A 27,137-nucleotide genomic window follows, 5' to 3' on the forward strand; every position below is an offset into this window, starting at 1 on the left:
GAAGGAGGCCAAATATAAGAAGATTACTCATGGGTTCGGGCACCGTAACTGTGCTAATGTCCCTGGTTTATCATGATGGATTTGTTAATGTCAGATTTCCTGTAAGTTTAGGAAGAGGTTCCATGTTGACCGTGATCTATCATTTGAGTTCCAAGATTGACATTACAAGGAATACAAGACAACACAGCTTTTTCAAGCCTCTGCACGGTTTTGCATAGATGTCTCCATATTACTGAAATACAATGTATGTTACATTTGAACATAAAGGATAACCTTTGGACTCTAGATCAGCATTTTTGTTTTTGCTGAAAAAGACTTCTCCCTTCCCCCCAAAAATTTACGTTAGATTAGTTAGTGGAAGCTACTACCAAGGATACAGTCTCAATGGGAATATCACTTGTACAATAACTATGAACTGGTGGAGGAAAAGAATAGTTTTACATTTTTCTCAATAAAATAAAGTTAATCTTTGACTTTTTATGTCACTTTTTTGTTTTACAGAACTTTTTATGACAGAACTGTGGCAACGGTATCAAGGTCTAGCATGGAGGTCACTTGTATGTCTGCAGGTGGAGGGCTGACATTGGAAATCTTCAAGAAAAGCAATGCAGGGTCAGGGGAAGGCGCTGCCCCCCTCACTTCTCCAACCAATTACTACGGATTGGGGCTTGGAAAACTCCTTTAATACTGAGGGACTTTACTGAGCTTAAAGGGGTAGTCCATTCACAATAAGTAACCCCTCACATTAGTCAACCTGAGAATGAGGGCTCATTATACCCCCAAATGAACAGAGTTACTGGTCTCACATGTGCCTGCAGAGTGCATGCCTGGGAATCAATTCATTCATTTGGGAATCAATAGACCCCTGTTTTCTTGATCTTTGGTGGTCCCACCGATCAGCAAACCATCCCCTGTCCTGTGTACGGGAGGTAATTTGCTGGGACCATAATACCCCTTTAAACTCACGAAAGGAAATCTGACATCAAATCCAGCAAGATAAATGAGGGGGTGTTACCAGAGCCCCTATGTGTTGTAGCTTCACAGGCTATTAACTGTCTCCCTTTTCCCCTGCTTCCTTAGCTGTTCCTTTCCTCTGCCTGCTGTAATCAAACTAATTGGAAGGGAGAAGTGCTCCGTCACATCATAACAGCCTGTGAAGCTACATCATGAAGGGGCTCTGGTAACACCCTCAGAGCACGTCTGACTCATTAGCATAATTTTAACATCTGATTTTAGAAGGATTGGGGCCATGGATAACCATGGATTACCACAGTCATGGTGCCTGGTTTATCATGATGGATTTTGATGGTAGATTTGCTTTAATGCTGAGGCTTCTGATACACGTTTTGACCACAGTCAAGATCATTCGGGCTCCATCAAGACTCTCAGTTTCGGGTCCACATCCACTAAGCAAAAAGTAAGCCCCCACTGAAATATATGCACATGGAATCTCAATACGATAAAAATACATTTATTTCACATCAGATGATAAAATGGGTCTTTTTTTTTACCATAACAAGAAAAAAAAAATATTTATAATATGAATCTTTAGACCAGTACAAAAAATACTCTTAAAAAAAACCCCTTGAAGTTCCTAAACATGACCTGTAAAAGAGCACGACCTGCATTAAAATGGCTTTGTTTTTCGGCCTATGGTACAAGGTCAGTTTTATAGTTGGATGTATTCTTGCAGTACCTGCTAGCAGCCTGTAGGTGACGCTATACCCGTTTCAAACTGCTCCATAAGCAAAAGCTATTGCCTTTAATGTGAACACGACAACTGGTAGAGATGGCGGTAGGTCGTCTCAATGCTGTGAGCAGCCATTTTTTGAAAAAATTCAAATAAGCACAGCTTTATTCATAAGAACAGGTTTGGCCAAATGCAACAGAATATAAAATCCTAAAACCTGAAAGAGTTAAAGGCACCATATTCGGGTTCTCATCCTCCATTGCTTGACGCCGGGATCACGATGCGGTTATCTGACAGCCCCCTGACTCCTCTTCTTGTGGTGGCAACCAAGACCAGTCTAGCGACTACAGAATAGGTGAAAAAGTAAGTGAATCGTGTGTTATACAAGACTACGGACATCACAGCTTCCAGTGGGCGGCCCCCAGAAAAGTAAATCTACAGGATTTCTCACCCTTTCCCTATGACCTAAGGTCAGAGACTGGACTATAAATTCACTAAATAATTTTGATTTCCTGTGGCCACCGCTAGGGGGAGCTTTTTACCTTATATTACATGTAAACAGTAAACTCCCCCTAGTGGTGGTTGCATAAAAATATCACGAAAGAATGTACAAATTGTGATGTTACTTTGTGGCACGTTTCCTATCCTACTTAAGGGGGGTTTATTCAGAATCTGGACAACCCCTATGGAGCCGGGGTGGAACTTATGGTTTTTGGGCCTGCAACCGACCAGGAGTTTGAGGGAAGGGGACCTGCTTCACCGAATGAGTGGAAGTGACATTCCCAAGGAACCATTCACTGGCTGAAGAGTGTCTCATGACCCCCCTGGACTTTCAGCCAGACACAGAGCCAAAAACTTTAAGTGTACACCGCCAGAACCAGGACCTGGAACTAAGTGTCCTATTGTTAATTCTCTACCCTGACCCCTAGGGGTTTTCCAGATTGCAGGAAAACCCCTTTAAGAGCTGCAGTCCCCACATAGTCAGAAAGCTCCACCCAGTGGCAGGAAAATGTAATGTAATATGCAGATGTGATGTTCCTTCCCGGTCCATTTCTTGTCCTACTTGTGTCTTAAAGTCCTCCATCTAAACTCCAACTTTTCCCCCAAATAATTTTTCATCAATTCTGGTGAAAGGGCTTTATAAATTCCTCCCTATCCATATATGTGGCCATTGCCGGTTGCAGTGCTTACCATGAGACTGGTGTCCTGCTCAGTCATTAGACTCCTCATAGAGGTCTCCAGCTGCCCACACAGACTCTGTTGCTCAGACAGAAGGTCCTCACTACGACAACATAAATTATTCACACATGAAGGACACAGAATTCTTACGTTTTATAAATATTGAGAGATTAAAGTACACCTCTGTAAAAAAAACTCTGCACTATGCAAAAATGAGAAATTCTCTAATTTACTCTAATAGGCTACCTTGCCCCCCATTTGTCTTGCTTTCTGGTAACAATGGTAAACCATATAGAACAGCTAGAGACGAGAGGGGTCTGTAGGACCTGCAGTGATTTCACTGGTCGTCCAATTAAAAACATGCTATCCTGCATCATATGTATTCCCTAAATGCTGATGTCACAAACAGAAAGTCCCGCCCACTTCAGGGAAAGCCGAGGGGATTTTACACATAGCCTCATATATCTATTAACCTTTATATCTCAGGCTAGGAAGAAGCCAGCACCATGGTAAAGGTATCGTTGGAACTGTTGTCAAAGGCTCTCCTAAGCTAAATTATTTTTTGTCAGTAACTTTACAGTTACGCTTTAATGTTTTCTCTGGATTTCTATATTTTGCACCTGCTTATGGACCTGCAAGTTCAGAGCTCGGTGGGAGTTCCCTGTGTCAAATGCTCCCTCTCCACATCAATTCTTTCAATGCTTCATTTTCTTTAATTTGTTCCCTCCCTGCATTTAGGTAAGAACTTTTAAACATATCTGTGTGGGTCAACTATGGACAACCCCTTTAAAGAGTGCAAGCTACCCCAGATTGTTCTTATCAAACGCAGAATAAATAATGATGGAACGTGGAACAGCTTGATGTTTTTACAACAGGAATTGTGGTCAGAGAGCCCCTGGGTCCTTCAGTTTTTCCCAGACACACTAAACTTTCTGTGAGCCTTTATAAAGGGGTCTGCCTTCAAAGTAAATAGAGGTTTGCAAGGCTCCAGTAACATATTAAAACTACTGATCAATGCTCTGGTCCCCACTGCACGGCACTCTCCAGACACCACAGGAAATACAAGGCATCGCTCAGCCAATCAGTGCAATGCAGGGGATCGGGAGAGGAAGTGGGAAGCGGTCAGTACAGTGATAGTACAGTAATGTTTTACTTGGCTTCCTACTACAATTTTAGGACTATTGCTGTATTAGACTGCGATCACCACCTACCTCTTCCTCATGTCATCCTGGGTGAGGCTCAGGGGCAGGGGGGGAGGCTGCGGCAGTAACGGAGCACTTACAGGTCCTCGAACTTTACTCTTAACAGGAAAAATAATACACAGTAAAATGTCAGTTTTTTTCAGGAAAATCTCTACAATTCCAAACAAGATGTGGGAAAAAAATACAAATGGATCATTACTGGCCCATTAAATGCCCTATCCCCCCCTGATCCTGCAGAAATGATGTTATGTATCATGAGTCATTGGCTACAGGGGTCATATGATTGATGGATGGAACACCATTGCTGCAGCGTGTAGGGCAGTGGGGGTGATTTAAAAGTTAAAAGGGGTTGTACCAAATCTGCATGTTCTCCCTTATCTACAGGAGAGGGGATTGCAGATGATCTGTAAGGGACCTTCACCAATCACAAGAACGGGACCCCCAGCAATCCAGAGAAGGATCTTGTTCACACTAATAGGTGGAGGGCGAGTACTGCAGCTCCTTTAGAATGTGTTGTGCTCACCGTACCATAGACGCCTATGAGGGACGTATTGCGGCCAGATATATGTTCCCCATATGATGGTAAGCGGTATGGGAGGAGTTGGACGGGCCAGACCTGGTGCAGTAGAGATACAGAGGGAAGGGCATCAGTTAATGATGACCCGGCCTTGCGTTCCCGGGCCCCTCAACTTCACGGGCCCCATAACAGCCGTAGCGGCTGGCAGTTAGGCCACTAGGTAATAGCTTGAAAGTCTGTTACACTGTCTCACAACCCCCACTGCTCCCTCATAACTCCCCCCTCCTTCTGCCTGCTGAAATCTCATACAGTGGAAGGGGGAAGTGCTCCTGCACAGTGTAACATCCTGTAAAACTAAAGCACAGAGGGGTTCTGCTAGAACCCCCAGGAGCCCATCAGAATCAATAGCATTATTAGAAAAGTTGATGTTAGAAGGAAGGAGGCCATGGATAACACATACAAAAAGATTATCACACAGTGTCAGGATCTAGGAGTAGGTGTTTATAATGATGGCAGATTTCCTATAGCTAATACTTCACTTCTGCTTAAAATGAAGTTTTGAACGATAGTTACGATTAGTGGTATGTATGAGTATGATAAGGGGTATTTATGCACATTAATTTTGTAAGTAAGAGCATGAACAATAAGTATGTAGGAGAATAATTAGTGGTATGAATATGCAAGTAAATGTAATATGACAGATTATTATTAGTACAGGCGGTCCCCTACTTAAGGACACCCGACTTACAGACAACCCATAGTTACAGACAGACCCCTCTGACCTCTGGTGAAGCTTTCTGAATGCTTTACTATAGTCCCAGACTGCAATAATCAGCTGTAAGGTGTCTGTAATGAAGCTTTATTGATAATCCTTGGTCCCATTACAGCAAAAAATGTTTAAACCCCAATTGTCACTGGGGCCAAAATTCTTTTTGTCTGGTTCTACAATTATAAAATATACAGTTTCGACTTACATACAAATTCAACTTAAGAACAAACCTCCAGACCCTATCTTGTACGTAACCCGGGGACTGCCTGTATGTGTATGTTAATGAATGGTTATATGTACGAGCATGAACAGGAGTATGTATGAATATCACTAGCTATGTATAGGAGTATGAGCAGTAGTACTCATAAGGATGACATGTATGAGTATGATTAGTGGTAGGTATGTGCATGTATGGTGGTGTAGGTAAGTATGTATAGTAGTATGTAGGTGCACTACTTACACATGCGATCCTCAGGAGGTCCCACAGCTCTTGCTGTCTCTTCTCCTGTCTCTTTACCACCATTTTCTCATCTTCTCTCATCAGGGACATGACTTCCCTGAGACGTGGGGAGAGATCCAGTGCTTTCCTCTTGCACACCACAGTTTTACTATGAAGAGACACAACCATATAATCAGAGCTTAAGGAACGGGGCAAGAGAATAGGAGTGAGAAGTGATGAGGATAAGGAGCAGGACTGGTATATACAAGTATGAGAACCTCTCTATACAGTCAGGGAAAGCTCCAGGCTTATCCATAGACCAGCAAATCAGCCAGAACAGGCCAAACAGGGACTGTATATATCATTGCTGTTGTGATACTACAACTCCCAGCATGCTCTGACGGTCTGCACATGCTGGGAGCTGTAAGTTGCTTAGTGCTGGTGCATCTATGTACCTGCACATACCTCAGCTGGTCGTAGATTAATGTCACCCTCTTCTCATAGGTCTGGATTGCCTGTAGAAGTAGCCGCACCATCTCCTGGCTGTCACCTCCTGTCCTCTGATCTGCAGCCATCCAGAGAGATGTAATGTTAGATCAGCAAGAGAGAGAAGCTGCAGTGTAAAGAAAGGATTATGGAGCGTGCTCATTACCTCTCGGCCTCTCTCGCAGCCTTCTGTACAGATCTTTAGCCTGTTCCTCTCTGATTAATAGAGCAGAAAACATCTCATATAACATAGGTATAAGGCAGGGGCAGCCGCTGATACATTGTGCCGCACTTACATGTCATCCAGCGTGCCACGACTTCTCCTGCCCAGAGGGTTTTTTTGTAGATCCACGCTGTCTGTCTGCAAAGCCATCATCTTCTCCACTAAGTGCTGCACCTCCTGCTCCTGTACAGGACACAGACATGAGAATTATGACCATTCCCAATTACAGTGTAACACATGTAAGTAGCTGAGCTGCAGTACCCGGCATAGCCACTATACAAGAGCCTGCGGTGTCCCACCAGTGATCTGATACCTATGACCCAATCCTGACAATAAATGCTATTATTCTACCAATACACATAAGAAGCAGATGCCACATGTCTATTAATCTGTCATATCCGGTTATAAGAACATATAGGCTCCTTATAGAGGCAGCCATACATACAGCGTACAGCACCAGTACTCATCGTGCCTTGTGTGGCTAGTAGGTGACAAGTGTCCCAGATGTCACTCACCCTGCCGCACTCTTTTACTGCCTGTTCCATCTCCCTCCATGTTGAAAGCAGCTTTTCAGAAGCTAAAACAAGACGAGAGATAAATGGTGGAAAAAAATCAATAAAATGTAGAACACGACAAATCATATTTGTGAATAGAACCGGTCACCCCCTAGGTTGCAGCTCATCTAAAACTGGCGGCTCAGGATAAGGACATGCTGCAGGGTTAGAGGTCCCAATCCCAGTGACATATTCCCTTTAAGGTCAAGGACACATGGGTCAATTGCTCAAGGATAGCCACAGATATAGTGACCACATTATGATTTGTACCCTATGCCCCCGGACTCAAAAGTTTGGGAGAGTTCCATAAGAAAAGAAATGCAGAAGTGCAATTGTCAATTCAGACACTAGATGTCAGCAGCACTGACTAAATGAATGAAGTGGTAGTATAACTAGATGAGAACACAGGATCAGGCATGCTGACATTTAACATGCCCGATCCTTCTGCCTACAGGGGAGAGTTAGGATACTGTTAGTCCGTGTTCACATTGGAGATATATGTGTGTCCACAATGTTGTACAGTAGCAACAAAGTGAATTAGACTGTTAATCCACAGCAATGGGAGAACAGAAAGAAAGGGATTGTAGTTTAAACCATGCATATTGCAGACAGTGTTAGCTGTCTTATGGTTAGATACTAACCATACCTTAGTATGTAGGTGTGTTAGTGGCAGTAGGACTGTGAAAAGTGAATTTGTATTCCAGGAACACTGGAGGTAGGTCCTCACACTGTTGTGCTCTTAGTTCTCTGCATCAAACTGCTCTAAGGCTTGTAATAAGAGCAGAGGGGAGGAGCTCCTAAGTGCACAGCAGTGTAAGGATTGCAACGTCCATTTGCTTCCTCAACCTGCTTTACCACAATGCACCTCTATGGATGTTATGTTCTTCATAGATGCTGAATGAAACAGCACACCCCAGCTTTAAGCAAGCGATCTTCAAATTAGAACGGTAAATACCGTATATATCCGAGTATAAGCCGAGTTTTTCAGCACTTTTTTTTTATGCAGAAAATTCCCCACTCGGCTTATATCCGGGTATATAAAAAAAACCCAAAAAACTGCGTACTCACCATTCCGACGGTCTGCGACAGCTCCACAAGCAAGGCCCAGCCGGCAGGGACGCTATATACTACAGGGGGCAGGCCGGCTATATACTACAGGGGGCTGGCAGGCTATATACTACAGGGGGCAGGCAGGTTATATACTACAGGGGGCAGGCCGGCTATATACTACAGGGGGCAGGCCGGCTATATACTACAGGGGGCAGGCCGGCTATATACTACAGGGGGCTGGCAGGCTATATACTACAGGGGGCAGGCAGGTTATATACTACAGGGGGCAGGCCGGCTATATACTACAGGGGGCAGGCCGGCTATATACTACAGGGGGCAGGCCGGCTATATACTACAGGGGGCAGGCAGGCTATATACTACAGGGGGCAGGCAGGCTATATACTACAGGGGGCAGGCCGGCTATATACTACAGGGGGCAGGCCGGCTATATACTACAGGGGGCAGGCCGGCTATATACTACAGGGGGCAGGCAGGCTATATACTACAGGGGGCTGGCAGGCTATATACTACAGGGGGCTGGCAGGCTATATACAACAGGGGGCTGGCAGGCTATATACAACAGGGGGCTGGCAGGCTACATACAACAGGGGGCTGGCAGGCTACATACAACAGGGGGCTGGCAGGCTACATACAACAGGGGGCTGGCAGGCTACATACAACAGGGGGCTGGCAGGCTATATACTACAGGGGGCTGGCAGGCTATACACTACAGGGGGCTGGTAGGCTACATACAACAGGGGGCTGGCAGGCTATATACTACAGGGGGCTGGCAGGCTATATACTACAGGGGGCTGGCAGGCTATATACTACAGGGGGCTGGCAGGCTATATACTACAGGGGGCTGGCAGGCTATATACTACAGGGGACTGGCAGGCTATATACTACAGGGGGCTGGCAGGCTATATACTACAGGGGGCTGGCAGGCTATATACAACAGGGGGCTGGCAGGCTATATACTACAGGGGGCTGGCAGGCTATATACTGGGGCTGTGGCCAATGCATTTTCCACCCTCGGCTTATACTAGAGTCAATAGGTTTTTCCAGTTTTTTGTGTTAAAATTAGGGGTCTTTGCTTATACTCGGGACGGCTTATACTCGGGTATATACGATAGCAGATTTACAAAAACATCTTATAAAATATGATCTTCATACAATGACTTACTGATTCCAAACTCCATCTGCTCGCTGTATTTCTCCAGGTCGATCTGGATGCTACTCCGGAAGAAATCCAGCTTGGCCTTCAGCTGCTCACACTGGGACGTCATCAGGTTTTTCTTTTTGGATAGTTCAGTGTTGTACCGCAGAAGGTTCACCCTAAAATACACCACATTGCATTATAGGAATTGTACAGAGTTCTTTCAATCTGACATCTGATGATCCAGATAGTCTGATAATCCACCACTTATTTTTCATCACAAAAGGTGTTGTCCAGGAGTTTAAGAAAGTTTCCCAAGTGAATAAAAGTTTTGAAGAAATTCCCACCTGCCCTTTAACTTCAATGCCTCCTGTACAGGAGTCATGAGACCAATTAGTCCAATTGTTGTCCTTTGTGGTGGTGTATGGTACATTTCTTGCTGGGTTTGGGTGTTGGACTCCCTAAACCACCAATCTGATACTCATTACATATCCAGAGGATAAGTCATCATTATCAAGTCGCCCCCTTTAACAAGAAAGTATGGCCAATATCAAGAATGTTTTCCCTTTTTCTTCCCTTTAAGGCTACATTCACACAGTCGTGTGCTAAACTGAGCCGGATCTCAAGCAAAGCACACGATCGGGTGCAGAGGAGGGGGCTAGTGCTCCTCACCCCTCCCCGACTGGCCATGTCTTGGTGGGACACGGGTGCCATAGACCTCTACTGGTGCGGGCAGATCATAGAGCCATAAAGTGGAAATTTACAAGACCCGATACGTGAACATTCCCAATCACTTACATGGTAGCACGCTGTCCCATCTGCAGCCGCGCACAATCCTCCTTCAGCGTACGTATGGTCTGCCATATCTGTCCCCACACCCTACGGAGATGAACATACGTCAAAGGGTGCTTGGGGTCCTGTACTGGAAAGAAAAAAAAAAAACAAGACAAATTTAAAGCAAGTCACCAAAAATACCCCCTGCACCATCAGCTGCAATTAAGACAATGGGGCAGATTTACTTACCTGGTCCTGTCGCGATCCCGCGGTGCGTTGTCCGACGAGGATTCGGGTCCGGCGCCATTCAATAAGATTGTGCGTCCAACTTCCTGAAGGTGTCTCTTCCGCGCCAAGGTCCGCCGGAGTTCACCGTCTTTTTCCTGGTGCATGTAACTGCGTGACACATTTAGTTTTTTAAATCCTGTGGTTTGTCCGAATCCGTCGGGTTGTCCACGGCCACGGCCCCCGTTTTCAGTCACATGCAAGCCGGCACCAATGCGACACAATCCGATCGCGTGCGCCAAAAACACGGGGCAATTAGGCGCAAAACGGAAATATTTGGGAAAACCTGACGGAATCGCGGTCCGTGGACCCTTAGTAAATGTGCCCCAATGACTTTCAATTGCCTAAAAGCTAAGAAACAGCAATTATTTCCTGCCCCCTAGAGGCCTAATTTTGCATTGGTGTGGAACTGCCAACAATATCTAACGTAGGATCGGACTAATACTTACACACAAAAGCAACACTTCCAGGGTGAGGACGAAGTGAAATCTGGGGTTCATACACCGTTTTCCGATTATCAAAGAGAAAGATGAGGTCGCTTTCTACTTGACGGTCATCGTTGACCTGAAATGATTTTATTTTTATGCATTGGAGTAAAAATGGTTGCACATATCATGTAGCCACAACATCCAATCACTATGGACGAGGCATGACTGCACATTGTACCTCACAGTGAGTGAGTGCGGGTACTTACCATATTGTCAGACTCGTCTTGTACCAGAGGCTGGTGAGGATCTAAGGCCAGGCCTGAAGCTTGTAGTAACTCCTGTTCCTCCTCTGGTATCCCGGTATCTTGCTGCAGGCGACTCTTCAGAGACTGTAGGTTCTCGCCCTCCGTCACAGGGTAAGTGTGCACCTGGCCGGACACCATATTCAGCACAGACAGCAGCTGCCAAAAATATACAGAAAGAGGGGATGACCAAAGTGCAGGGACAGATCCGGGAATTCCTCTTGTGTGCAGACATTTAATCCCTACCTAAGTGGCACCAGAGGAATCGGATTTGGGATTTTGCCACCCTAGATCTTCACAATCACTGGGATCCCCAAGATCCCTGACCGTGGTAAAGAACTGTTTCTATGCCTGCCATTCGCCCTTCATAGGGTCTTGGAACAGTCCTGACTGCTAATCTAGATGATAAAACCTAGATAGAAAACCCCTTTAAACTAAATGCTAATATGGTCGACAGCTATTCTCCTTGACTTCCCTGTACACATGCACTCTCAGTTGAGAGGTACATGTGTACTAAATATGACATAGGTAAACACTGCCTTATACTGCGCCGCCTACAGACACAATCACTTACCTTTAGGCTGAGAATGGCATCTAGTGCCTGGAAGCAGCCGATTTCGGGATTTTGTGGATCTGTGCCCCTCTGTCTTGGATGCCACATTAGCATGCACTGCAGCCAGCGCTCCAATTTACTAGCCAGGATCCTGCGGGGCAAAGAAAAAACAACTATTACACATTAGATGTAATGTGCTGTGGTGTAATGGGGTCTTCCAGAGTAGTTATCATGGAGGAGTCCTGATCCCCCAAATTAACGGAGTGTCTAGATACAAGCACATTGCTGCTCCATTTATTCTCTATGGAAGTGCTGGAAATGTACTCACCCAGCGCCCCCATAGAAGCCAATGGAGCCACAATGCATGCACGACCAGCAACTCCCTTCATTTGATGGATCCCTGTACTCATGATTGTGAAAAAGCTGTGCATTTAGACAGGGATTCCCAAAGGTACATTTAAGGGGGTCCCAGTTTCCCAGTGGGGTCAGGAGCATAGGGTCCTGTGACCTGTGACACTTCTGGCCATGCCGAGTGCTGCGACACTGGAACCAGGAGCGAGGTTAGTGCATTAAAAAATATATATTTCTGCCCCCTTCCTAGCCTCTAGGGGGTGTTCCAGGATCCGAGCTTCAATGCAGATGGAGGGATGTCCTACTTCCAAGTCTGGTGATCCCTGCAGAGTGCAGATAACCCACACAGAGATCTAGGGGTATCCTCAGTATCCAATACTGAGGTAGGGATGATCACGAGGAAGGACCTTCTCACCCGTTGAGATGGTTAGGCTTTGGCAGGACACTGGAGAACTTGGCAGCTCCGGACAGGTCTTCATACACCACAATGTGCTCATTACTCTTCTCCCGGACCTTATTGTGCCTGAGGAACACACATAACACACAGGAGGTGAGCGGACGAAGATACTACGGTTATAGCCGCACACAGTAACGTGATATAACGCCGCCTCACCACTGCACCGGCTGCCAGTTAGGAAGGAAGGGACGAAATCCTGTAATACACTCAAAGGCCAATGTGCCGAAACTCCAGTAATCCACAGTCACCGTATACTTCTGCTGCTCCAGTAACTCCGGGGCCTGGGATACAGGAGGACATGATGTAAAGTATATACAGGAAAATGTATACTAGGGAAAGATGTGGGAGATTTTGAAACCCTTTTTCTTTTAGTAAAAACAAGGACATAAAGAAGAGCAGATCCTGCCATTTGTCAGTGTGCTTGGTTTACAGTCCTTCATCCTGGTGGTAGATGTCCTTTAAGTAACTAATGGCAGGCAGCTTCTGCTAAGCCAAGCAAAACCGTGTAATACAGAAAAGACTCAAAATGTCGGTCTGAGAAACTGGATCACTGACTTGAGTGGAGTGGACATGCCGAATTCACTCCAGAGATAAAAGGTTGGGTCTGGGAAATCCTACAGGCAGACAGGCAACAGAGCTTCCACACATACTGATAATTTATTCTACTATTAGGATGTCAGCCATTATGACTATGCACTCACCAGATACTGCAAGGTGCCCACAAAGGAGGTGCACAGGCTGCCCTGATCCAGCTCCTTGGCATATCCCAGGTCTATTATCTTATGAATCAACTGAGAGCAAAGAAAAAAATAACATCAGCATGTACTATCACATTTTAGGGATCAGAAGAATATGGAAGCTGCAGAATTGTTGTAATGCAATTCCACCTACAAGTGTGCCCTGTAGGTGGCGCTCTCAACCACCAGGAGATGAAGAAAACGGCATTCACTTGTATGGGTCTGGTAGCACCCTAGCCACAGTGCATAAGCAGTATACAGCCAGTGGTCAGACCCCCAGTTTGCCATAAAGGGGCAAACAAAACCAATTTGTTGACCCGATCCTACAGACCACACAGGATGGGACTCCTTGCATCATACAAGAAAAATGATGCAAGGACTCCCTGTTTGCTGACCATGCTGCAGCATCGGCACTGAAAGAGCTGTTTCTTCGTTTTTCTGTGTGATGCAAGGGCATCACAAGAGATCAGGCCAACATATGGGTCCGATATCACAGGCTGCACATGGTCTATTGCAGAGAAGTTATCCACCTTTAAGACGCCTCAAGGACAAAGGGCACCAAGGGGAGACCTCCTCCATCTCATACATTATAGGTCTTACACTTACCCGTCGCTCGTCCTGTTGTAAGACGATGTTCTCCGGTTTTAAGTCTCGGTGGATGATCCGATTCTCGTGGAGATAGCGAAGGGCAGAAGCTGCAGTGGGGATGAAAGGGGCACATGACTTAGTCCTACAGACATGTTATATAGAGCGAGTGATGTCTGATATGGGGGGACACTCACAGATGTCAGACAGCAGGCTCAGGATGGGTCCTTCCTTCAGTCCACAGCAGTTTTCATAGTGATTTAAGTGCTGCAGGAAGAAGACAATGATCAGTGATGGAACCCAATGTATGTACACATAGAGAAAGATGGGGTACCCTGACCATAGGACAGCAGAGTGATCAAGGAGGGGGGGGCTGGGTTTTGGACCCCCATTAGTTGTTCCCAGCTGCCTCTAGTATGAAGACAGCTCCATCCCCTGTATAGTGGCCATGCTGGATAACTGCAGCTAAAGGAAGAAAGCTGCAATAACCTAGCCACGACACCACCTTTCCATTAGGTGCTCCGTGTACGGAGCCGGATATGTTTATTGAAGGATAATGTCATACGGGTGCCTACAATATTACACACCTTCCGGAGATCACCGCCCAAGCAGAACTCCATAGCCAGCAGAGGAAGGTCATTGGGTGCCAGCTTCTGCAACCCCTCGGGTACCTCTCGGGCCGACACCACGTTCTTGTGATTTAATCTGCAACAATTAAATAGCAACATGAATATAAAATCCCTGATTTAGGACATCAGAATAGATATTCAGACTTACAGTCTCTTTAAAAGAAATCTACAATCCATCATGATAAACCAGGGACATTACTCATAGATCCAGGCACCGGGACTGTACTAATCTTCTTATATTTGTCATCTTATATTTGGCTTCATTCCTTCTAAAATCAACTTTAAAAATTAATGCTAATAATCCTGAAGGGCTCCTGGTGGTGTTACCAGAGCCCCTCCAGAGCAGATTCACAACTGTTACACCTCCCTCTGTCTGATGTAATCTCACACAGTGGGAGGTGGAAGAGCTACTGCACAGTGTAACATCCTGTAAAGCTACAGCATGGAGGGGCTCCTGGATGTAAGTGCTCCTGGTTTATCATGCCAGATTTTGATGGTAGATTTCCATTAAGGACTAAGATCAGAATATGGGATCTTGTTTTTTGCAAGGTAAATTATACTTTAGAGTTATTCCATTACTGAGAATATATATAGATCATATGGGCTTTTCACAAGGGCATTCCTGAAGACCTTAAAGGGCAACTTCCACTAGGATGAAGGACTGGATGCAAATGAGTCTGAGGGGTTCCAGGCTCCATTGGTGTTAATGGAGCCTGAAGCCCCTTAGGCTCACTTGCATATAGGGGGTCATTTACTAAGGGCCCGATTTGCGTTTTCCCGGCGTGTTACCCGAATATTTCCGATTTGCGCTGATTTTCCCTGAATTGCCCCGGGATTTTGGCGCACGCAATCGGATTTTGGCGCATCGGCGCCGGCATGCACGCGACGGAAATTGGGGGGCGTGGCCGAACGAAAACCTGACGGATTCGGAAAAACCGCCGCATTTAAAACAAAAAATGTGTTGCGAAAATTACACTTACCTTCACTAGGTATTGGCCGGTGAATTTCAGGGCATTCCAGCACGCCTCCGGGGAACTTTAGCGCAGCGGAGGAACTGCCTTAGTGAATCCTGGCCGGACCCGAATCCACCGCAGAGAATGCGCCGCTGGATCGCGAACGGACCGGGTAAGTAAATCTGCCCCATAGTCTTTCATCCTGGAGGTAGATGTCCTTTAACCCATTTCCAGTAGTGTCCCGTCCATTAGGTTCCTTCCGACAGCCTCCAAACACAACATATGCAAAAGAACGGCGCCACCTGATGCTGTAGTGGCAGACTCCGGGTAATGCGTGTGTTCACATTCAAGTGCCTAGGAGCAAAGTCTATGGGTAGGTCATCAATCTCATAATCCTAATAACCCTCTTATTAGTAAGATTTCTCCAGAATAAAATGAGTGCTTACATATCTATAAAGAGGACTTCAATAACAGATTGTCGGGGGTCTCATATGAACACCCCCTTAATACATAGAGAATGGTAGGATGAGCAGACATCGCTAAAGTTTTGCACCATTTAAAAAAAGATGGAAGCTAATCTGCAGTTACCCGGCCTGACCACTACACAGGGGATGGCGCTGTTCACATCCTATTCCATCCTCTGTACATCAGGTGATCTGTTTTGGTGCTGCATGTTGGAGCCCCATCTCATACTGATGACCCTTAAAACCCTGTTAAAGCCCCCCACCCCCGGAGTGCAGGGTAAAGGAGATATAAGGGTCTTACTTTTTCATGATCTGAATTTCCAGGCACCATCTTTCCCGATTCTTGGGGCTCAGCTCCTGGCGACATTGTTTAATGGCGACTTCTTCTCCCGTGTCCTAAGGAGACATAAGCGGTGGAGATCATGACCCTGCGCCATAGTATATGATGGCGATATAACATAGAGACAGGAGGCTGCTCCTCACCCTGTTGTGCCAGCGCAGGACGTATCCAAAGCCTCCGGTGCCCAGCCGCTCCTTCATCTCCCAGGGTCCGCAGCTCTGGGTTTGTGTTGGAGGAGGCCAGCTGGTCCGGCAGGCCGGGGCATCCTATGGGCATGAAATTAAGGCTGATATTAGTCATACGGGTTTCACTAATGGTTCTGTCATTAAGAAGTTTGAGATATCCGCAGGGTAGGTCACTGCTTTCAAAACAGCACATCGCTATACATTGTGTAGTGGCCGTGAATGGTACTGCAGCGCTGCTCCAATAAACTGGATTGTGAGGGAGCTGCAGTACCAATAGTGGCCACTTTACAATGTATGACTCCTTGGGGGACATGTATCTTTATTTCTGCTACTTTATTGTCTCATTTTTTGTTGTTTTTGCAACTTTTCACTGCAACTTTTGCTGTTGTTTTTCAAGTCCTGCACCTTGTTCCTTATGTATCTTTATTTTCCAGATGTTCAGTGTGACTTTTCACTTATGTATTACTTTTTTTTTTGCTTATTTTTCCTACTTTTCAGGTGCAAATCTGCAGCCGGTCCAGGGCAGGCGAAAGGGAATTTTTTTTTTGCATGGACCCTGTTTTAACATGTAAATTGGAATTATTTCACATGCTTTAAATGTTTAAAATTTTGCATAGTTAGCTGTTTTTTTTTAAATTCATAAATGTTTGCATTTACATTTTTTATTTATTTTTTTAATTTATCGGTCACGTGTGGTGTTTTGGTTGCGTTTTGAAACGCAGAGATAACAACAGAGGTGATTTGCCCAATTACATTACTGTTTACATTTGCATTTACAAAAGGCAATGCAAATGCAATGGTAACACATGTGTTAACACCACGTTGACACATACGTTAACAATGTGTTAACATGTGTGCTTTGTTAATGCACGCATTAACACAACGCATGCATTAACATCACATTTATGATGCGTTTTGTAAAAGCAAATGTTAACAGTAATGTATTTAGGCAAATCGCCTCTTACCAGCTGTTGTAATGCGCATCACAACGCAATGAAAACGCAACGTGTGATCGCAGCGTCATATGTCGTCATCTCCCTGGGGTGTGACTACAGGGCTTAAAAATGCAGGACACGGCCTCAAATCCAAAATTTACAGTAGTGTCCTGTCCTGTATATAACCCCCCCCCCCTCACGTGGCTTGTGTCCATGTGGATTTGAGAGATTTGCAACAAAAAGTCTCAAAAAGAGGCCAAAATTTGCTTGTTTTCGGTCAGTTTGTTCAGTGTCTCAGTTTTTCACGGTCATTTTTTTGGTGTTTCCAATTTTGATGCGTTTTATATGTGCAGATAACGCACGTGAAAAAGACTAAGGACTGAGTCTTTTCTATGGCAATTGATCAGTTGCACTTGCATTGGACTTGGATGGGTCTCAGAGTGCAATGCGTTTTTGATGCATCTCCATAGACTTGTATGGTGCGTTTTTCACGCTCGTGACTTGCAAAAGTAGAGCATGTCGAGATTTAAACGCGCATAAAAAAAATGCGCATGTGTGCGTGATAAATATAGCAAGTCTGAAAAAAAACGAATTAATTACAATGGGTCAGAGGGAAATACAAGTTCAGTGCATCAAAAGCATGCGCAGAACACGCACGTGAAAAACGCAAGTGTGAAAGGGGCCTTAGGACAGGCAAAACTGAACATGTATCAAAGCGAAAAAGACAGGATCATACATAAAGCGCAAAACTAGCCGCCTAAAGTCTCAATTATACACCAAAGAAAAAACAACTGTGATACATGTCCCCGCCCCCTTGTCTGTTCCATAGCACCACAACTCCTATATCCAGTGGATCGGAAAGGTGCCGGAAGATAAACCAGCACCCATCTGATGTGCGAGACATATCCTAAAATATCATATATATACTGTATACTGACAGGACCCATGTATGGTACAGTATATACAGCCGATACCATACAGTGTATAGGGGCAGTACAGTATATACAGCCGATACCATACAGTGTATAGGGGCAGTGCAGCACATACAGCCGATACCATACAGTGTATAGGGGCAGTACAGCACATACAGCAGATTCCATACAGTGTATAGGGGCAGTACAGCATATACAGCCGATACCATACAGTGTATAGGGGCAGTACAGCATATACAGCCGATACCATACAGTGTATAGGGGCAGTACAGCATTTACAGACGATACCATACAGTGTATAGGGGCAGAACAGTATATACAGCCGATACCATACAGTGTATAGGGGCAGTACAGCACATACAGCAGATTCCATACAGTGTATAGGGGCAGTACAGCATATACAGCCGATACCATACAGTGTATAGGGGCAGTACAGTATATACAGAAGGTACCATACAATGTATAGCGGTAGTACAGTATATAGAGCCAGTACCGTATAGTATATAGGGGCAGTACAGTATATACAGCCAGTACCATACAGTGTATAGGGGCAGTACAGTATATACAGCAGTTACCATACAGTGTATAGGGGTAGTACAGTATATACAGCCAGTACCATATAGTATACAGGGGCAGTACAGTATATACAGCCATTACCAGTCAGTGTGTAGGGGCAGTACAGTATATACAGCCAGTACCATACAGTGTATAGGGGCAGTACAGTATATACAGCCATCACTAGTCAGTGTGTAGGGGCAGTACAGTGTACACAGCCGGTACCACACAGTGTATAGGTGCAGTACCATATATACAGTGTAAAAGGGGCAGTACAGTATATAAAGCCGGTACCACACAGTGTATAGGTGCAGTACCATATATACCGTGTGTAGGGGCAGTACAGTATATACAGCCAGTACCATACAGTGTATAGGGGCAGTACAGTATATACAGCCAGTACCATACAGTGTATAGGGGCAGTACAGTATATACAGACGGTACCATACAGTGTATAAGGGGCAGTACAGTATGCATGGTGTATAGGGCAGTACAGTATGCATAGTGTATAGGGCAGTACAGTATGCATGGTGTATAGGGCAGTACAGTATGCATAGTGCATAGGGCAGTACAGTATATACAGCCGGTACTACATAGTGTATAGGGGCAGTAGCATATATACAATGTAAAGTGGCAGTACAGTATATACAGACGGTACCATACAGTGTATAAGGGGCAGTACAGTATGCATGGTGTATAGGGCAGTACAGTATGCATAGTGTATAGGGCAGTACAGTATGCATGGTGTATAGGGCAGTACAGTATGCATAGTGTATAGGGCAGTACAGTATGCATAGTGCATAGGGCAGTACAGTATATACAGCCGGTACTACATAGTGTATAGGGGCAGTAGCATATATACAATGTAAAGTGGCAGTACAGTATATACAGCCGGTACCATACAGTGTATAGGGGAAGTATAGTATATACAGCCAGTGTAATATAGTGTATAGGGGCAGTACAATATATACAGCCGGTACCACACAGTCTATAGGGACAGAACAGTATATACAGCCGGTACCACACAGTGTATAGGGGTAGTAAAGTATATACAATGTAAAGTGGCAGTACAGTATATACAGCCGGTACCATACAGTGTATAGGGGAAGTATAGTATATACAGCCAGTGTCATACAGTGTATAGGGGCAGTACAATATATACAGCCGTTACCACACAGTCTATAGGGACAGAACAGTATATACAGCCAGTACCACACAGTGTATAGGGGCAGTACAGTATATACAGCCGATACCACACAGTGTATAGGGACAGTACAGTATATACAATGTTAAGTGGCAGTAGAGTATATACAGTGTATAGGGCAGTACAGTATATACAGTGTATAGGGGCAGTACAGTATATACAGCCGGTACCACACAGTGTATAAGGGCAGTACAGTATATGTAGCCGGTACCATAGTGTAAAGGGGTAGTACAGTATATACAGCCAGTACCACACAGTGCATAGGGGCAGTACAGTATATACAATGTATAGGGGCAGTACAGTATATACAGCCGGTACCACACAGTGTATAAGGGCAGTACAGTATATGTAGCCGGTACCATAGTTTAAAGGGGTAGTACAGTATATACAGCCGGTACCACACAGTGTATAGGGGCAGTACAGTATGTACACTGTAAAGTGGCAGTACAGTAAATACAGTGTATAGGGGCAGTACAGTATATACAGCCGGTACCACACAGTGTACAGGGACAGTATATATAGTGTATAGGGGCAGTACAGTATATACAGCCGGTACCACACAGTGTATAGGGGCAGTACAGTATATATAGTGTATAGGGGCAGTACAGTATATACAGCCGGTAATACACAGTGTATAGGGGCAGTACAGTATATACAGTGTATAGGGGCAGTACAGTATATACAGCCAGTACCCCCACAGTGTAAGGGGGCAGTACAGTATATACAGTGTATAGGGGCAGTACAGTATATACAGTGTATAGGGCAGTACAGTATATACATATAGTACCTGTGGGGGCAGTACAGTATATACAGTGTATAGGGGCAGCACAGTATATATAGTGTATAGGGACTGTACAGTGTATAGGGACAGTACAGTATATACAGTGCATAGGGCAGTACAGTATATACAGTGTATAGGGGCAGTACAGTATATACATATAGTACCTGTGGGGGCAGTACAGTATATACAGTGTATAGGGGCAGCACAGTATATATAGTGTATAGGGACTGTACAGTGTATAGGGGCAGTACAGTATATACAGTGTATAGGGGCAGCACAGTATATATAGTGTATAGGGACTGTACAATGTATAGGGACAGTACAGTATGTACAGTGTATAGGGCAGTACAGTATATACAGTGTATAGGGGCAGTACAGTATATACAGTGTATAGGGGCAGTACAGTATATACATGTAGTACCTGTGGGGGCAGTACAGTATATACAGTGTATAGGGGCAGCACAGTATATATAGTGTATAGGGACTGTACAGTGTATAGGGGCAGTACAGTATATACAGTGTATAGGGCAGTACAGTATATACATATAGTACCTGTGGGGGCAGTACAGTATATACAGTGTATAGGGCAGTACAGTATATACATATAGTACCTGTGGGGGCAGTACAGTATATACAGTGTATAGGGGCAGTACAGTATATACACATAGTACCTGTGGGGGCAATACAGTATATACAGTGTATAGGGATAGTGCAGTATATACAGTGTATAGGGATAGTACAGTATATACAGTGTATAGGGCAGTACAGTATATACATATAGTACCTTTGGGGGCAGTACAGTATATACAGTGTATGGGGCAGCACAGTATATACAGTGTATAGGGGCAGTACAGTATATACAGTGTATAGGGGCAGTACAGTATATACAGTGTATGTGGGGGCAGGACAGTGGCTGGGTACACATACCTGGTGTGTCATGGGCCGGGGTCACACGCTGTGTCGGGCAGGGGCTGAGCTCGGGTGTACGGGGCAGGAGGCGCCGTGTCCTGTGTACATTCCACTTCCTGGTACAGATCCCGGTGTGACGTCATGCGGGGCGGGGTCTGCCTTAAAGACACACTGACCGCCGAGCGTGACGTCACTCTTCTGTGTAGGTGCTGGCTGCAGAATCGGTGTTCGATGAGTGCGATCTCTGATTGGCCGATAATGCACGTGCTAATATGGTCCTCTCTAGACTGGAGGTGAGCCTGGTAGATATGATGTCGAGGGAAAGGGGTGGAGCCTATCGGTTAAGGGGCGTGTTTTTTGACATTACAGGAGTGAACTCATAACAGGAAGTATTGTACCTATAGCTGTCTGTATGTGTGTGTGTGTACATGTGTGAGGGGAGTGACTATATGTATGTATAAGGAGAGGGGAGTGATGTCTGGCTGCATGTGTATGTATGAGAACAGGGGAGTGATGTCTGGCTGCATGTGTGTGTATGAGGAGAGGGGAGTGATGTCTGGCTGCATGTGTATGTATGAGAACAGGGGAGTGATGTCTGGCTGCATGTGTGTGTATGAGGAGAGGGGAGTGATGTCTGGCTGCATGTGTATGTATGAGGAGAGGGGAGTGATGTATGGCTGCATGTGTATGTATGAGAACAGGGGAGTGATGTCTGGCTGCATGTGTATGTATGAGGAGAGGGGAGTGACGCCTGGCTGCATGTGTGTGTATGAGGAGAGGGGAGTGATGTCTGGCTGCATGTGTATGTATGAGAACAGGGGAGTGATGTCTGGCTGCATGTGTGTGTATGAGGAGAGGGGAGTGATGTCTGGCTGCATGTGTATGTATGAGGAGAGGGGAGTGATGTATGGCTGCATGTGTATGTATGAGAACAGGGGAGTGATGTCTGGCTGCATGTGTATGTATGAGGAGAGGGGAGTGACGCCTGGCTGCATGTGTGTGTATGAGGAGAGGGGAGTGATGTCTGGCTGCATGTGTATGTATGAGGATAGGGAAGTGATGTATGGCTGCATGTGTATGTATGAGGAGAGGGGAGTGATGTATGGCTGCATGTGTATGTATGAGGAGAGGGGAGTGATGTCTGGCTGCATGTGTATGTATGAGAACAGGGGAGTGATGTCTGGCTGCATGTGTGTGTATGAGGAGAGGGGAGTGATGTCTGGCTGCATGTGTATGTATGAGGAGAGGGGAGTGACGCCTGGCTGCATGTGTGTGTATGAGGACGGGGGTGTGATGTCTCCCTGCATGTGTATGTATGAGGAGAGGGGAGTGATGTCTGGCTGCATGTGTATGTATGAGGAGAGGGGAGTGATGTATGGCTGCATGTGTATTTATGAGGAGAGGGGAGTGATGTCTGGCTGCATGTGTATGTATGAGGAGAGGGGAGTGACGCCTGGCTGCATGTGTGTGTATGAGGAGAGGGGAGTGATGTCTGGCTGCATGTGTATGTATGAGGATAGGGAAGTGATGTATGGCTGCATGTGTATGTATGAGGAGAGGGGAGTGATGTATGGCTGCATGTGTATGTATGAGGAGAGGGGAGTGATGTCTGGCTGCATGTGTATGTATGAGAACAGGGGAGTGATGTCTGGCTGCATGTGTGTGTATGAGGAGAGGGGAGTGATGTCTGGCTGCATGTGTATGTATGAGGAGAGGGGAGTGATGTATGGCTGCATGTGTATGTATGAGGTGAGGGGAGTTATGTCTGGCTGCATGTGTATGTATGAGGAGAGGGGAGTGACGCCTGGCTGCATGTGTGTGTATGAGGACAGGGGAGTGATGTCTCCCTGCATGTGTATGTATGAGGAGAGGGGAGTGATGTCTGGCTGCATGTGTATGTATGAGGAGAGGGGAGTGATGTATGGCTGCATATGTATGTATGAGGAGAGGGGAGTGATGTATGGCTGCATGTGTATGTATGAGGAGAGGGGAGTGACGCCTGGCTGCATGTGTGTGTATGAGGACAGGGGAGTGATGTCTCCCTGCATGTGTATGTATGAGGAGAGGGGAGTGATGTATGGCTGCATGTGTATGTATGAGGAGAGGGGAGTGATGTATGGCTTCATGTGTATGTATGAGGAGAGGGGAGTGATGTATGACTGCATGTGTATGTATGAGGAGAGGGGAGTGATGTATGGCTGCATGTGTATGTATGAGGAGAGGGGAGTGATGTCTGGCTGCATGTGTATGTATGAGGACAGGGGAGTGATGTCTCCCTGCATGTGTATGTATGAGGAGAGGGGAGTGATGTCTCGCTGCATGTGTATGTATGAGGAGAGGGGAGTGATGTATGGCTGCATGTGTATGTATGAGAACAGGGGAGTGATGTCTGGCTGCATGTGTATGTATGAGGAGAGGGGAGTGATGTCTGGCTGCATGTGTATGTATGAGGACAGGGGAGTGATGTCTGGCTGCATGTGTATGTATGAGGACAGGGGAGTGACGCCTGGCTGCATGTGTATGTATGAGGAGAGGGGAGTGATGTCTGGCTGCATGTGTATGTATGAGGAGAGGGGAGTGATGTCTGGCTGCATGTGTATGTATGAGGAGAGGGGAGTGATGTCTGGCTGCATGTGTATGTATGAGGAGAGGGGAGTGATGTCTGGCTGCATGTGTATGTATGAGGTGAGGGGAGTGATGTATGGCTGCATGTGAATGTATGAGGAGAGGGGAGTGATGTCTGGCTGCATGTGTATGTATGAGGACAGGGGAGTGATGTCTCCCTGCATGTGTATGTATGAGAGGGGAGTGATGTCTGGCTGCATGTGTATGTATGAGGAGAGGGGAGTGATGTCTGGCTGCATGTGTATGTATGAGGACAGGGGAGTGATGTCTGGCTGCATGTGTATGTATGAGGACAGGGGAGTGACGCCTGGCTGCATGTGTATGTATGAGGAGAGGGGAGTGATGTCTGGCTGCATGTGTATGTATGAGGAGAGGGGAGTGATGTCTGGCTGCATGTGTATGTATGAGGAGAGGGGAGTGATGTCTGGCTGCATGTGTATGTATGAGGAGTGGGGAGTGATGTCTGGCTGCATGTGTATGTATGAGGAGAGGGGAGTGATGTCTGGCTGCATGTGTATGTATGAGGAGAGGGAGTGATGTCTGGCTGCATGTGTATGTATGAGGAGAGGGGAGTGATGTCTCCCTGCATGTGTATGTATGAGGAGAGGGGAGTGATGTATGGCTGCATGTGTATGTATGAGAACAGGGGAGTGATGTATGGCTGCATGTGTATGTATGAGGAGAGGGGAGAGATGTATGGCTGCATGTGTATGTATGAGGAGAGGGGAGTGATGTCTGGCTGCATGTGTATGTATGAGGACAGGGGAGTGATGTCTCCCTGCATGTGTATGTATGAGGAGAGGGGAGTGATGTCTGGCTGCATGTGTATGTATGAGGAGAGGGGAGTGATGTATGGCTGCATGTGTATGTATGAGAACAGGGGAGTGATGTCTGGCTGCATGTGTGTGTATGAGGAGAGGGGAGTGATGTCTGGCTGCATGTGTATGTATGAGGAGAGGGGAGTGATGTATGGCTGCATGTGTATGTATGAGGTGAGGGGAGTGATGTATGGCTGCATGTGTATGTATGAGGAGAGGGGAGTGATGTCTGGCTGCATGTGTATGTATGAGGACAGGGGAGTGATGTCTCCCTGCATGTGTGTGTATGAGAGGGGAGTGATGTCTGGCTGCATGTGTATGTATGAGGAGAGGGGAGTGATGTCTGGCTGCATGTGTATGTATGAGGACAGGGGAGTGACGCCTGGCTGCATGTGTATGTATGAGGAGAGGGGAGTGATGTCTGGCTGCATGTGTATGTATGAGGAGAGGGGAGTGATGTCTGGCTGCATGTGTATGTATGAGGAGAGGGGAGTGATGTCTGGCTGCATGTGTATGTATGAGGAGTGGGGAGTGATGTCTGGCTGCATGTGTATGTATGAGGAGAGGGGAGTGATGTCTGGCTGCATGTGTATGTATGAGGAGAGGGAGTGATGTCTGGCTGCATGTGTATGTATGAGGAGAGGGGAGTGATGTCTGGCTGCATGTGTATGTATGAGGAGAGGGGAGTGATGTATGGCTACATGTGTATGTATGAGGAGAGGGGAGTGATGTATGGCTGCATTTGTATGTATGAGGAGAGGGGAGTGATGTCTCCCTGCATGTGTATGTACGAGGACAGGGGAGTGATGTATGGCTGCATGTGTATGTATGAGGAGAGGGGAGTGACGCCTGGCTGCATGTGTGTGTATGAGGACAGGGGAGAGATGTCTCCCTGCATGTGTATGTATGAGGAGAGGGGAGTGATGTATGGCTGCATGTGTATGTATGAGGAGAGGGGAGTGATGTATGGCTGCATGTGTATGTATGAGGAGAGGGGAGTGATGTATGGCTGCATGTGTATGTATGAGGAGAGGGGAGTGATGTCTGGCTGCATGTGTATGTATGAGGACAGGGGAGTGATGTCTCCCTGCATGTGTATGTATGAGGAGAGGGGAGTGATGTCTGGCTGCATGTGTATGTATGAGGAGAGGGGAGTGATGTATGGCTGCATGTGTATGTATGAGGTGAGGGGAGTTATGTATGGCTGCATGTGTATGTATGAGGAGAGGGGAGTGATGTCTGGCTGCATGTGTATGTATGAGGACAGGGGAGTGATGTCTCCCTGCATGTGTGTGTATGAGGAGAGGGGAGTGATGTCTGGCTGCATGTGTATGTATGAGGAGAGGGGAGTGATGTCTGGCTGCATGTGTATGTATGAGGAGAGGGGAGTGATGTCTGGCTGCATGTGTATGTATGAGGAGAGGGGAGTGATGTCTGGCTGCATGTGTATGTATGAGGAGAGGGGAGTGATGTATGGCTGCATGTGTATGTATGAGGACAGGGGAGTGATGTCTGGCTGCATGTGTGTGTATGAGGAGAGGGGAGTGATGTCTGGCTGCATGTGTATGTATGAGGAGAGGGGAGTGACGCCTGGCTGCATGTGTATGTATGAGGAGAGGGGAGTGATGTCTGGCTGCATGTGTATGTATGAGGAGAGGGGAGTGATGTCTGGCTGCATGTGTATGTATGAGGACAGGGGAGTGATGTCTGGCTGCATGTGTGTGTATGAGGAGAGGGGAGTGATGTCTGGCTGCATGTGTATGTATGAGGACAGGGGAGTGATGTCTGGCTGCATGTGTGTGTATGAGGAGAGGGGAGTGATGTCTGGCTGCATGTGTATGTATGAGGACAGGGGAGTGATGTCTGGCTGCATGTGTGTGTATGAGGAGAGGGCAGTGATGTCTGGCTGCATGTGTATGTATGAGGAGAGGGGAGTGACGCCTGGCTGCATGTGTATGTATGAGGAGAGGGGAGTGATGTCTGGCTGCATGTGTATGTATGAGGAGAGGGGAGTGATGTCTGGCTGCATGTGTATGTATGAGGAGAGGGGATTGACGTCTCCCTGCATGT

At 46.2% G+C, this 27,137-nt stretch overlaps 1 protein-coding gene across 1 annotated transcript; it reads right to left on the reverse strand.

Annotated features, from left to right (window-relative positions):
* Nucleotides 1-1,449: 1,449 nt before the first annotated feature.
* Nucleotides 1,450-21,832, reverse strand: IKBKB (inhibitor of nuclear factor kappa B kinase subunit beta). The gene is made up of 22 exons (XM_072149287.1): nt 21,643-21,832; nt 16,267-16,389; nt 16,085-16,179; nt 14,325-14,442; nt 13,935-14,004; nt 13,759-13,847; nt 13,117-13,206; nt 12,572-12,696; nt 12,374-12,481; nt 11,629-11,758; nt 11,019-11,213; nt 10,774-10,888; nt 10,064-10,187; nt 9,293-9,444; nt 7,021-7,082; nt 6,579-6,688; nt 6,449-6,498; nt 6,262-6,361; nt 5,818-5,965; nt 4,081-4,169; nt 2,882-2,972; nt 1,450-2,034 (listed from the first exon to the last, which is right to left on the reverse strand). Exons 1-22 carry the CDS (start codon nt 21,652-21,654, stop codon nt 1,966-1,968), a joined length of 2,265 nt encoding a protein of 754 aa, XP_072005388.1. The 5' UTR covers nt 21,655-21,832; the 3' UTR covers nt 1,450-1,965.
* Nucleotides 21,833-27,137: the final 5,305 nt, after the last annotated feature.

This window comes from Engystomops pustulosus, chromosome 4, assembly GCF_040894005.1.
Source record: "Engystomops pustulosus chromosome 4, aEngPut4.maternal, whole genome shotgun sequence".
Lineage (NCBI taxonomy): Eukaryota > Metazoa > Chordata > Amphibia > Anura > Leptodactylidae > Engystomops > Engystomops pustulosus.

Excerpts from the sequence above, each read along its gene's own strand:
- IKBKB (XM_072149287.1), bottom strand. Across the intron at positions 12,482-12,571 it reads AACTGGCAGCCGGTGCAGTG|GCACAATAAGGTCCGGGAGA; the intron begins GTGAGGCGGCGT and ends TGTGTTCCTCAG. Across the intron at positions 5,966-6,261 it reads TTAATCTACGACCAGCTGAG|TAAAACTGTGGTGTGCAAGA; the intron begins GTATGTGCAGGT and ends GTCTCTTCATAG.